The sequence below is a fragment of the Asparagus officinalis genome, chromosome 4 (assembly GCF_001876935.1).
Source record: "Asparagus officinalis chromosome 4, Aspof.V1, whole genome shotgun sequence".
Classification (NCBI taxonomy): Eukaryota; Viridiplantae; Streptophyta; class Magnoliopsida; order Asparagales; family Asparagaceae; genus Asparagus; species Asparagus officinalis.
The window spans coordinates 54,332,588-54,345,079 of record NC_033797.1 but is presented as its reverse complement, the minus strand read 5'-3'; the positions used below and the strand labels follow the sequence as shown (position 1 = coordinate 54,345,079).

At 35.1% G+C, this 12,492-nt stretch overlaps 2 protein-coding genes across 3 annotated transcripts in view; one reads left to right on the top strand and one right to left on the bottom strand.

Moving 5' to 3' along the window:
* Positions 1–989, bottom strand: part of LOC109838732 (tobamovirus multiplication protein 2B) — a 10,052-nt gene extending 9,063 nt beyond the window's left edge. The window contains exon 1 of the mRNA XM_020407155.1: positions 879–989. Coding sequence (XP_020262744.1) covers positions 879–989 — 111 coding nt within the window. The remainder of the gene's footprint in view (positions 1–878) is intronic.
* LOC109837463 (NADH dehydrogenase [ubiquinone] 1 alpha subcomplex assembly factor 3) overlaps positions 2,086–12,492 on the top strand; it is a 13,052-nt gene continuing 2,645 nt past the window's right edge. The window contains exons 1-4 of one of the 2 annotated variants that reach the window (XR_002246283.1): positions 2,086–2,338; positions 2,454–2,525; positions 4,967–5,083; positions 9,974–10,008. Coding sequence is in view for 1 of the 2 variants with exons in the window: in XM_020405722.1 (XP_020261311.1) it covers positions 2,220–2,338; positions 2,454–2,525; positions 4,967–5,083; positions 9,974–10,008 (343 nt within the window). In the remaining variant the exon portion in view is untranslated. The remainder of the gene's footprint in view (positions 2,339–2,453; positions 2,526–4,966; positions 5,084–9,973; positions 10,009–12,492) is intronic. The other variant, XM_020405722.1, reaches the window with a different exon arrangement.

Below are 12,492 nucleotides of genomic sequence, written 5' to 3'. Positions count from 1 at the left end.
ATACTGTGCCAGGAAGACACCTTTAGCACTTACAACTCAAACTTTGATTTTACCAAGGGACGAGAGGCGGTTACTATTCCTTTGAGTTGGTCCTTGAATTATTTAAATAACCCACTTCGCGCAGAGTTTTTAGCCACTTGTTACTGTTAACTTCTTCAGCAATTTTTTTGTTTTTCCACTACGAAAAAGAGTTCGGACGAGTTATTATGGAAGTTATGGATTTAGCCTTCTATATGAACATGTGTTTTGGGAGGACACACTAAATGTCACTATTTAATTCATACTACATGCCGATAATATATATATAATTATATAGGTATATATACTTTATATATATATTATATTATATGATATATTGATGTATATACGTAGTATATATATATATATAATAAGAGAGAGAGAGAGAGAGGAGAGACTTCAGAGAGACGAGAGAATGAGAAATGGAGAAACTTGCGTACCAGTTTGCCTCCAAATAGATTTGGTAGTGCATGCTGGCCATAATCTTGTCTAAGTATCTACATTGAAGTTGTTTGAAGGGTGGTTGACGGGCGATCTATCTTCGCAGTGGTGATGTAGCGGGGCAAAGGATTATTGCCGATGTCATACCAAGTGATTAAGCGAACTGGCTACAAGCGTTCTTCCATTTTCTTACTCGTTCATAGTATATATATATATATATATATTATATATATATGACGTATTATATATATATAATAGTATATATAGGAGTGAGAGAGAGTGATGAGAGAGGATGAAGGAGAGGAAATGAGTATGCTTTGGTACCAAGCACAAAAATTTATGCCTTGCGTTAGTGAGGGTGGTTATAATCCCCTCCACTCATTCAAATGGTTGCATACTCCCGCATGCACTTCTCAAACCCCATCAGGTGCAAATTGTTGTGGTCCCCATGTTGAATGGAGTGGGAAGGGGATTGTGCCACTCTCATTACCAAACATAAAATTTGTGCTTAGGTACCAAGCAATACCCATATTTACTCATGAATATATACGTATATATATATAATAATATTATTTATTATGTATATATTATATATATATATGTTGCATCTATCGTATTTGCCTAAAACCTCATCGGCAGGGATCACAGGTTTACTTGGGACACAATGGGTTAAACAGACCCTGTTCCAAATAACTTCCTCAAGTTTGGTATTCTCTTTTCATTCAACTACTACAATTACGGTATACCAAGATTTCATGAAGCAAATAAGGCAGCAATTTCACATGAAAATATCAATCTTACAAACAAAGGAAGTGGAGTCGGGAAAAGGACCTGGAGAAGGGGAGGAATCATGCATGCAGGTGGAGGAGGTTGGAGGTGCGACGGACGGATTTGGCAGATCTGCATCTGCAACCGTCCCTTCGCGGCTCCCCTTCTTTATTGCTTCGCGACTGCTCGCCGCTCGCCATCGCGCCATTAAATTTCTATTCGTGCTCGCTGGTCGGGAAAAAAAAATACAAAGCGTTTTTTTGGGCTTTTTTTTATAAAGATATTAGTCCCCTAAAACTTTAATTGCATTTCAGTTCCTCAAATCTTGTAAATTATATATAAATTCCCAAAATCTGCATCCTCAGATATTGAATATTGCATATTAATCCCTCAAATCTTATGTGGTCTTGCAAAATGATCGCTCTATTAGCATTTCAACTAGAAAACCTAATCATGATTGGGTTAACTCCTAACTTAAAATCTGCAATCACCAAGCTACCTCTTTATCCAGTGTTCAGGCCCTTTGCGATGCTTAACTTTGGGTTAAGTTTTTAGCTGAACATTAAAGAAGTAAAACTTAATGTGAACTTGGATTTATTTTAAGTGGTATTGGATTTAAACCTATTATGAAAATGGGTTGAGGAGCATTATCATTAGATTTGATGGGATAACCCCAAAAGAAAAAAAAATCTAGTGTGATTTAACCGTATGGACCAGTTTCGAAGACCCTATAAATAGGATTCGAGAGACTAATATGCAATTATTGAAGATGCAAGGGACTAATGAAAAAAAAACCCGTATATTTCTACTAACGAGGAGGCTTCAACTTAAGTGTTATTTGCTGTTATGCCATTGGAGCCCGGCTCCTGCTTCTGTTCACAGTTGGATTCGGGTCGGATCCCACAGGATCCGTTACGGATCCTTCAAGCTCCATTTTGTTCAGTAGGAAAGGAAGGAGGGAGAGAGAGAGAGAGAGAGAGAGAGAGAGCGCAATGGTGGGAGGCGGTGGAAGACAGAGGGCAGCTTCTTCGCTGCTCCCTCACCTCGTGAAGACCCTTCGAAAGGAATCCCCGAGACCCCCTTTCAATCATCAAACCCTACCTTCTCTCAGGTTCCTTTTCCTTGTTTTTCTTAAAGTAATTACTTATAATTCTTTAATTTCAACTAATTGGTCTGAAAATTGCTCTATTTATTTCAAAATTTGATTCCTTTTTTGTGATCATCAGGCGCACCTTTTCTCTCTACGATCAGATCAATCTCATCGACAGCGTCCCAGAGGATCAGCTCCGTTTCCAAGGGTACCCCTCATCTTTTCCTTGAAAAAAATTAGTTTTTTTTTTCATGGAAAATTTCTTTACCATGAGAGTTGACAATCGAGATTCAAATCCTTGCTGAGTTTTCTGTTCATTGCTTCAAAGTTGACAAAAAAAATATTAAAGTAGTCTCATGAATTACATGATTGCATCATTTAGGTCTTTGAAGGAGTATTCCACCGCAAATAGATGGACTGATGGAGTTTAATTCTCCATCAAGTGGCTTCTATTGAAGTTTAGAAAAGTATAAAAATTTAGCTTATGCAATTTCACTTCGACATATTGTTAGAAATATGATTACATGCATTTGCATTTCTGTGAACATCTATGTACGTATAGCTTATGCACTTTTTCTTTATTAGACACATAACAATTAGTATTCATGGCTTAATGGCTCAATATCCTGTTTATGAGGCACTGCCACGGGACCGATGCCAATGTTTGTGGCCACGCTGTGAAACTTCAAAACGAAAACTTATGTAACATCCCTGTAAAACGTATAAGAACGGATCCTTCAAGCCATATGTATATCCTACCATTGGCCATCTCCAATCCCTTGTAACTTTTTACAAATGTGTTAGACATAGCAGGTGTGATTGCTTTAGGTTGAAGACAGACAGAATTATAGCTGAGGATGAAGGAGAATTTTGTCTTATCAGTTATTGACGAGTCCGTTGGTTTCAGGGATAGGTGGATACTCCACTCTGGATGTTCATATCATCTCAGTTCCGAGAAGTCGTTATCCTAATAAACTTTTGTTCAAGGTGGACTTGTTTGATGGACAATATTGTATCATGCAAATCAGTTGGTCAAAGAACAGTCCAGAATCATTTGCATAATAGAAACACAGGCACTACTATCCTCTCACACGTCCGCCATATTGTAGAAGTAACACTCAACCTTGTCTCCCTATATTTAAAAAGGTTCATTTACACAGAAAAAACATTTGGTAGTTTTACAAAGATACCCATATTAAGTACAAGACTATGAAAGTTAACAATTTATCTTTATTGCAGAGTTTAGATGTTACACAACAGAGTTAATTTTCTCTGTCCACTCTGGAAATAGCGCACATCAAGATACTATGATGTGGACAGAGGAGTCTAGCTCAGATGTTAATGTATTGTTCTGTTTAACATTCAACGCGTTTGGAGAGCAAGGTATCACAGTTGCAATATCAGATTCATTTTTCAGTATGAATTTATATTCCTTTTTGGCCAGTTTGAGATTAGATGATTGTTAGGTGTACAAGTTCTGGCTACTTCAGGCTATGTCCGAAATTGTACAGTCTTCGATGTAGTTGAGAAGCTATTGAGGTTCCGTGGAGAAGATGGAGCAGGTTCATAGTTTGTTGAACTAGCTGTTATTTCAGTTGAGGAGGTCACTATGATAATAATGTTTAAATTAAAGTGAATATTGAGTTTATAGCTTGAATCTCCACTCTCAATTGCAAATTTCTATTGGATGGAGAATCAACCAATTAACTGTCTGGTCGATTGATCTGATTAAGTTGCTGCCTTGAAAAGTAGATGGGCTTTCAGTTTGGTTCAGTGAATTGATAGCAAAAGACTGTTTTCAGTTTAGAATGTTCCAATTCAAATTGAAGAACGATAAGTGAGATGATATGTAAAGGAGTTTGTTTTGAGATACTACATGTATCTATTAGGAAGTTTCCCAAAAACATAATGATTCAATCATATTTTTCTGGGAAAGTTTTCGGATCTTATTTTATTCATAAGTAGGAGCACTTGGATGAGTGTTTTGTAATTCAACTGAGGAGAGTCATGGAGCAGAATGGTGTTCATCTAGTTAGTGGTTCTTCTCTATTTAATCATTGATGAGTTAAGTTCTAATTACGGTTTGAGATTAAGGTGAGAAGTTGTCACGTTTTGTACTCCCCTTGAAGATTTAATGGATTCTCCTTGTCCTTCACAAATGAATGTAGGTTTTATCATCAAGGCGTGTTGTCTTCTTTCTTCATTTGTTTTGTCTTCATAACATTTCAAGTGCTTGATCTTTGTCAATCCAAACTTCTGTTGCGTGCTTAAATTAGTGACATTCATAACATAAAAAGAAATGACCTTCATAGAACTGAATGAAGATGAAACTTTAAGATTGAGGGTTAAGACTTCATTATTGAGTGTTCTCATTGTTGAAAAATTCAGTTGATGATTCATGAGGTATTTATGGTCTTCCATCGTTTATATATTGTGTAGTTAATAGTTTATTACTGACTGCTCCATCTTTTTCTAAGCTATGAATTTCTTCCATTTTCAATATAAGCCTGTTATGATAATATAATCTTTGAGCTAGATATTTTTCTTGGCTGCTTAATGCTTAGCCTTCTTCTGAGATTTCTATATTACGTACTATTCTCTGAGGCTTTGTTGTTTTACAATAAAGTTCTCTGTTTTCTTTTCTCCTAGGTACACTGACACAGGATTTACAGTTAATGGCGTGAAGTATGAAGGAAGCTTACTTATTGTAGAGAACAAGCTCATGACATGGGCTCCCAAACGATTCTCAGAGATAACAGCCGAGAGGTATGCCTTTAAGTGACTTATCTTGCATATTTCTGTCAAAGCTAAGTTACCCCGACACCTCGTTTAGGCTCCGTACCCAACACTTCTTGGACACCATTGGACAATGGTTAAGTGTGCATACGTTTATTCAGATGTGTACTCAATTATATGTTGCATGTATTAGTTTAAAACAATCATCATGCATTTCTTGGATGTGTGTCCAAGGTTTTAAATATCAGTTATCGAGGATTTATCGGACGGTCAAAATTCATATTGGATAGCGGATATCGGGGATATACATAATATAATATTCTAATATGTAATCCAACCATACTTAATGAAATATAAATATATAAAAATGTAAATAATTATGTTTGAAATCACTAACCTATGGTAGAAACTCAGATGGGGTCGGGTTTAAAATGCATTGAATAGGTGCTCATTGCTCAAAATCAAAACTCAAACCAAAGGCTGATAATTGCGATTGTTAGGCCAAAAATATTGGCCGATAACTCACTTTATCGCCGCATTATTGACGATAAACATCCAAAAACGATAACAGATTTAGAATCAAACTTATCATAGCGGAAGACCTCCAAAACCGATAAATCGCTGATAATATCGGTTTATTGGCCGATATTTAAAACGTTGTGTGTATCTTACACTTCATGTCTACTTCTGGTAACTCGTTGGTCACATGCCGGGTTCCAATACTTCTAAAGATGATTTTAAAGGGTCATTCATATATCTAGTTGAAAAACAATCAGTTTTCTAATTTATAATCTACTTAATAAATGAAAAATAAACAAAGTTATGTAAATTTTAGTATTCATAACATGTAGATGAGAAAACAAAATTGATCTCATGTACATTATTAATTTCAATATGTATATAGATAGTTGTGTCCCTATTTCCTAGCTTTTACGAATTTGTCATCTCGTATATGCACCCATAAATGCATTCATGTCCAGGGGCAGAGCTACATACATGGTTGGGGGGCCTTGTCCTCCCCTAACTTTTGTAGTTCCTATATGTATAGTATATATAGTGGTTTTCTTAAAAAATGTAATCTTCAAGCTGTAAGTGAACTATTCTAAAAGCACTTCTGCTATCTTGTCACCAGCATATATAGGTACTGTGAAAAATACCCTTATGCCAAATTCAGTCTTTTACATTTCAAATAAATTAATAGATCATTTCACCAACTGCATCTGCTTGAAACTTTCTTATGCAGTGGTTAACTAACAGAGACTTACATCACATAGCATATATGTTTGTACAAAGTCTGTAAGTTTCATTTCTGGATTATTATGTGAACTAATTATCTTGCAAAGATCTAAATGATATCCTTTAGATACATTTTTTTATAGATCTTGTAAATTCTTTATGGATTAAACTTACTTGTTTTTATGTGCGTTATGGATCTGAGTTTAATGCTTGATGTAACTTCAGTGAAAAGAGTTTATATTAATTGTGATTTTGAATGCTTCGTAGAAATTTCGAATTAGTTGCAAAGGGTAAAATTTTTATTATGAAAAAAATCATGTTTTTTTACTAGATGAAGGCTTCTCCCTTTAATATTTTCTTTGCTTTTCTGCAACTATGGAGTTCATTATACCTGTTTTTGTTCTTGAAAAGTGTAGTCAATGAAGAGATAAAATGATAAACCTAAGCGAATGTTTTCTAAATTAAAAAAATTTAATTGACTTAGTGGAAGGTTTAGCATGTCTGTATGAAATTTTGTAGTACTCTTTCTTTTTTTGTTTTATACGCTTGTATATACTTTTTTATATTTGGTTTCTATTGTGAATATCTTTGAACAAAAAATGCATACAGAGTTGATTCTTTTTTTTTTTGATGAAACAAATCATAGTGTACTTATATATCTTAGCCCCCCCGCCCGATAGAATTTCTGGCTCCGTCACTACCATATCCATACCCATGTAGCATAGAAGCGATTTCTGAATAGCAAACACCGCATTTGTCATCTTGTCTGCTAAGTTTTAAGTTTATTAGAGCTTTCGTAAACCGATTGGCTTCATGTTAGGAATTATATACAATGCTTAGACTAAGATCTAAAATAAATTAACACCCTAGTTCTGCAGGCATGGAAATTGTGTCCAGACTCAACTATGATGCTTCTCAAGTCCACATTCCTTCTAGGCCTTATATGATGCATCGATGTTTTCAAAGGCGCACGCCTCATGTGCCTTGCGATACATGATGGTGGTGAAGCGTCTATCTGATGCAACGACACCTTGTGCGCCTCGCAAGCATCCTGACTTTGCGCAGGGTGCATGTAGTACATAATCTCGTATATTTTTGTTTGTTAACATTTCAATCGGGTCTTTATACACGATAACCCATTTCCCAAGAAAAACTCCAATAGGCCTTTTTAATAGCCTTCAATTGAGGATCCTAACTAATCTTCGTTTATTATTTGATTTTTCTTGGATATTACTCTTGATTTGACATTTGATTTGAAAAATTATGAACTTTACCACTATGTAGTAGGCCTTTTTAGTAGCCTTCAATTGAGGATCCTAACTAATCCTCATTTATTATTTGGTTGTGCTTGGATATTAGTCTTGATTTGACATTTGATTTTGGTTGTGCTTGGATATTAGTCTTGATTTGACATTTGATTTGAAAATTATGAACTTTATCACTATATTGGATGTGTTAGTAGAAATTAAGCCCTTATATTGTGATTTGGTAGTAAGATATTATTTATCTTGACATATGTTTTATGTGAATTTCTAAACATGTTTTTTCGTGCTTGTTTATCCATCAAAAAATTATCTGTGCGGTGTGCGTCTCGCATCACTTCGGCGCGCGCATTGTATTGCGTCTTGCGCATATGTGCGTAAAGATACTTTGCGCCCTGCATTGCACCTCACACATTGACAACACTGTGATGCATGCCAATCCAAAATATTCTGTTGCTTGCTTATCCATCTAAAGTTATAACCTGTCATGTTTTATATATTTGTAATTTGAACTCTTGAGATGTACTATGTACTGCTAGAACTAGATCATTAGAGATAAATGTGTTTTAAGCTTCAAGGAGTCTGAATTTCTTTGCTCTAGCTAATATATCTATTTTATTGAACACTAGCTGAGCCAAAATCCTTTTTGGAGGGGGTCACAAAATTAACAATTAAATACAATAAAATATAAAAACTTGTTATACGATTGGTTGGTATCTAAACATCATTACATAAGAGTTTAAGAAAGTCTGAGGATCTTACATTTTACTCTCTATAATTTATGAAATTATTGTTTAACCAATTTCCTTCTTTACTCTTTTATTTTTAGTTGGAATTAGATGACCACATGAGTGCAAAAAACTAAACAACATAACTATTGAAACTAAAACAATTGTAAGAAGCACACAATGGTTCACATGGTTCAGCAGCGCTTTGTTACGACGGCAGGGAATAGGGGTCAAGAGGAGAGGAGAGATTCATTTTTCAAAGATTTAAGTACAACATAGGAAATAGTGTTCACAATAATTATTATGTACTAATTAATTTGCTTACTAAAGAAGCAAAAATCCTATTCATTTTTTCTCTTAGCAACCACACAGCAAATCTATTTGTTTCTTTTGTTTGCTGCAAGACACAAGCCATCAACTATTGAATTTTTTTATTAGATAGATCGAACCACTTCAAAACATTTACTTACAACTTACTAATGAGGCTCATATCCTAATCAAACTCTATTAATTATGAAATACTTTACAATTGCAATTTGAATTAAGATGGGAAACAAACCGGTTGGGCCTGTTCCAATTGGGCCAATGAAATCCCATTTCCAAGGTAGGGCGAAGGCCCTTTTGGTCCCTTTTAGTCCTCATTGGGTTCCGCTCCTGCTGTTGAGCGTGAAGTATGTTAACTTCTGAGTATCCTAAGGAAGAGTGCATCTGTTAAAAGTGATATCTTTGTAGGAGATACATCTAACAATTGCTTATACAAATCTTTAAAATTTCATAGAGGAAACATGAATGCTAAATATTGAGTTGAGCTAGGCTACTATTAATAGTATCCAACATGTGGATACTATTAACCCAATTTTAAAATTCGGCATTTGAAAAATAATATCCAAACTGGTAGATGTGATCTACTTCACATGGACTACTTACAAAAAAAATTCAATGGATTTCAACATCATTAACCCATGTATTATATAACATCAAAATCAACGCTTCGGAATTTTCATAATCACTTAATTTTTCACCTCTTGATACATGATTCAAAACACATCGAAATCCTTTGAAATTTTATCTCCAAGTAGTTCATATGTAATATATCACACCTATCAACTTGGATTTTAATTTTTAGATGTCGAATATTAAAATGAGGTTGATAGTATCTGCATGTTGGATAGTATTAATAGTAGACTAGCTCTACTCCTAAATATTATGGCCATTGAAATTGAAAACCATTATTAAAAGTTTAAATATTCATTATAATTCGAATGATAGTGGTTTTTATGTCCAAGTCAATCTTTTCTTCTGCATCCAGGATTAGGTTAGTTGTTGTTAGAGATGGTAGCCTAAGATATAAAGGATATATATGCAATGACAAATTCATAGATGCGAATATGCTTAATTGTATAGGTGAAGGATATATGTGCTGGAATTTTTTTTTCTTCAGAGTTCAAACTCTTTAACATGGTTTTACTGGTACAAAGATTTTTCCATCATGTTCAAGGGTGAGCCAAAGCATCACACTTCTTGTCTTTCAGCTAAAAGACTATGATTATAGCTTTTAATTTGATCAAAGTATTTGTGATTGTCAATGATTATTGGATTTCTTCTGTTAATTTTATCCAGAAGTTAAGTAATTACTTCTGAGAAACAGCTGTTTCTAAGCTAACGCTTAGATGTACTTTGTAAAACTTTTGCAGCCTATCAATCTTCCAAGTTCTGCGGCCTATTCCTGGTAATTCCACTTCAAGTCATCTTGTTTTATATTTGCTTCTATCAGCCTTCTAATTTCTTACTGCTAAATTTTAGTTCTCTTTTGAAGTGATGTTACTGGTTTCTAAGATACTGCAAGGTTAAATTATATAGGCATGTGAATTCATTTTTGAGAAATTGTTTTGGAAGTCTGTTTTGTGGCACAACATTATGTTGATCATGTGTTGGTTGTCAAATCCGAAACTACAGATATGTCATGGTTATACCCAATGTTGTCAAATAGGGATAATCATTTATCATTGTTGTCATACGTACCACATCACATAGCCTGTAACAAAGATGTATGTGTACTTGTGTAGTAGTCAAGTTTACAGCAGTACATATCACTAGATCAAGGATAAAATTAAAACAAACAGTGATAGATAAGGAAAAAAGAAATGCTAAATTCTTGTGTAAATGGAAAATGCATGTAAATAAAGCAAACACAACTGTAGAGATATTGATCAAAATGGCACTGCATAATTAAATTGTATTTAAGATGAGCAGAATTGGAAGATGATAGCAGAATCAGGTTATATATACCCTAAAAACGTAATCTAAGCATCTAACATCAAATGTTTGTGATTGATCTATCACATCTTCAAGAAGCTATCCTTGTGTTTTCACCTTCATCTTCTTCTTCATGCTTCACAAAATCCTCCAGATTGCCATCTTTCGCCTACCTTTCTTTTCAGAAATCACAGCGAGTCTTCAGGTCGCATTCATTATCAACATCCAAAAAGCTTGTTGCTGCTTCAAAAATTGGGAATTGCAATAAATGATCAACAATTTTATTGAACTAGAAATTGGTAGATATGCATCTTCTCTTCCCTTCCTTTTAGGTAGCAGATTTTGTTTTCAAGTTCAAAACACTGACAGACATCCATCCAAGACCTATCTTCCAATAGGCAAGGTGCTTTCTCAGCAGTGTATTCATCATCACTTCCAAATATGATAGGCAAATCAATTATATATTTCTTTTTCCCCCCTCTTTGTTTGCATCCTTTCCAATTGTAGACCATAAGTAATAAAGTTCACATTATTGATCCATAGTTGTTCGAAATATTTATCGTGTAGCATTAGAAGGCTCAAGACCGAGCGCAAGTTGCTTGTCTGACTTAGGGGTCTGGAGATTTGTTGTGTTCTCAATGGTGAGTGGAGAAACAAAATTAGGTTGATGTTAGGATCATAAAACTTGTACATATTCCTATTCACAGGTATGTATCTTAGGTTTATGTGCTCTTTTGGTAAAGGACTACTGTATGCTTGTAACCCTTAATTAAACTTAAAAAGCTTTATATGTTTGAAATCCTTTTATTATTTTAGTCAATTAATTGTAGCATATTAAGTATCCTACGCTATGAATCGTGTTGTAAGATACGTTAGCTATGTTTTAAGATAGGTTGGTTCAATAGGCATGTACGGAAGATGCTATTAATTTCTTTTATATGGCATCAAATCTTAGATATTACTGACGTACCATAAGATACTGACAGCACGTTATATGTATAAATGTATGTGAAGGGTTAGTGATGCGGACCGAGGCGGGGGCTCTAATCCAACACTCGAAGGCTCCCGGATGTGTTGCCTTCGACGCCAATCGGGATTCGATCAGAAAGTATGAGGTTCTCAATATTGTGTACTTTGACGCGTACATGAATCTAATATGGATCTGAAAGGAGGAGCGGGTAGATTTTTAAGTCGTCGATAACTCATTGAGGGTCGATTGGAGGAGATTCCTCGACGATGATGCTTGAACGGACATCGTCGTCAGGGTTCATAGTCGGATTCGACGGATTGCGGCATCATCAGAGGAGGCGGGTGGTGTCAGATCTCTAGTTGTCGAATGAACGGCAGTAAAATTACCGTTCACACGTCTATAAACAGTAACTTTATTCCCCCACCCCGGTGGTTCGTTTGATGATTTCGGACGGGGAATTCTTCGAGGAGAGGATTTGATTGAAGGGTATTGTATTTGGAGGGCTAGGATAGAAGAAGGGCTTCACACGTCTATGAACAGTAACTTTATTCCCCCACCCCGGTGGTTCGTTTGATGATTTCGGACGGGGAATTCTTCGAGGAGAGGATTTGATTGAAGGGTATTGTATTTGGTGGGCTAGGATAGAAGAAGGGCTTCACACGCGGACGCTTGACTTGTCATAACATTAGCACTTTCACATGCTAACAAATATTTCACATCTCAGGAAATTTTCTTTTCATTAATCATAGTTTGCCTTCTCAACGAGGCTTACAGTTACACATCTATTTAAAGAAAACAAAAGATAACTCCTAAGGAAACATGATAAGATCAAATCTCAGAATATCCTAACATTCAATTCTAAGGAATTAAAATAAAATGTCTAACAAAATAAAATCTAAAAGATACTAACATCAAATCCTAAGGAAATCCTACTTAAAACAAATATTGCATCAATTAGTGTCTCACCACTGATGACCTTTTACCTTG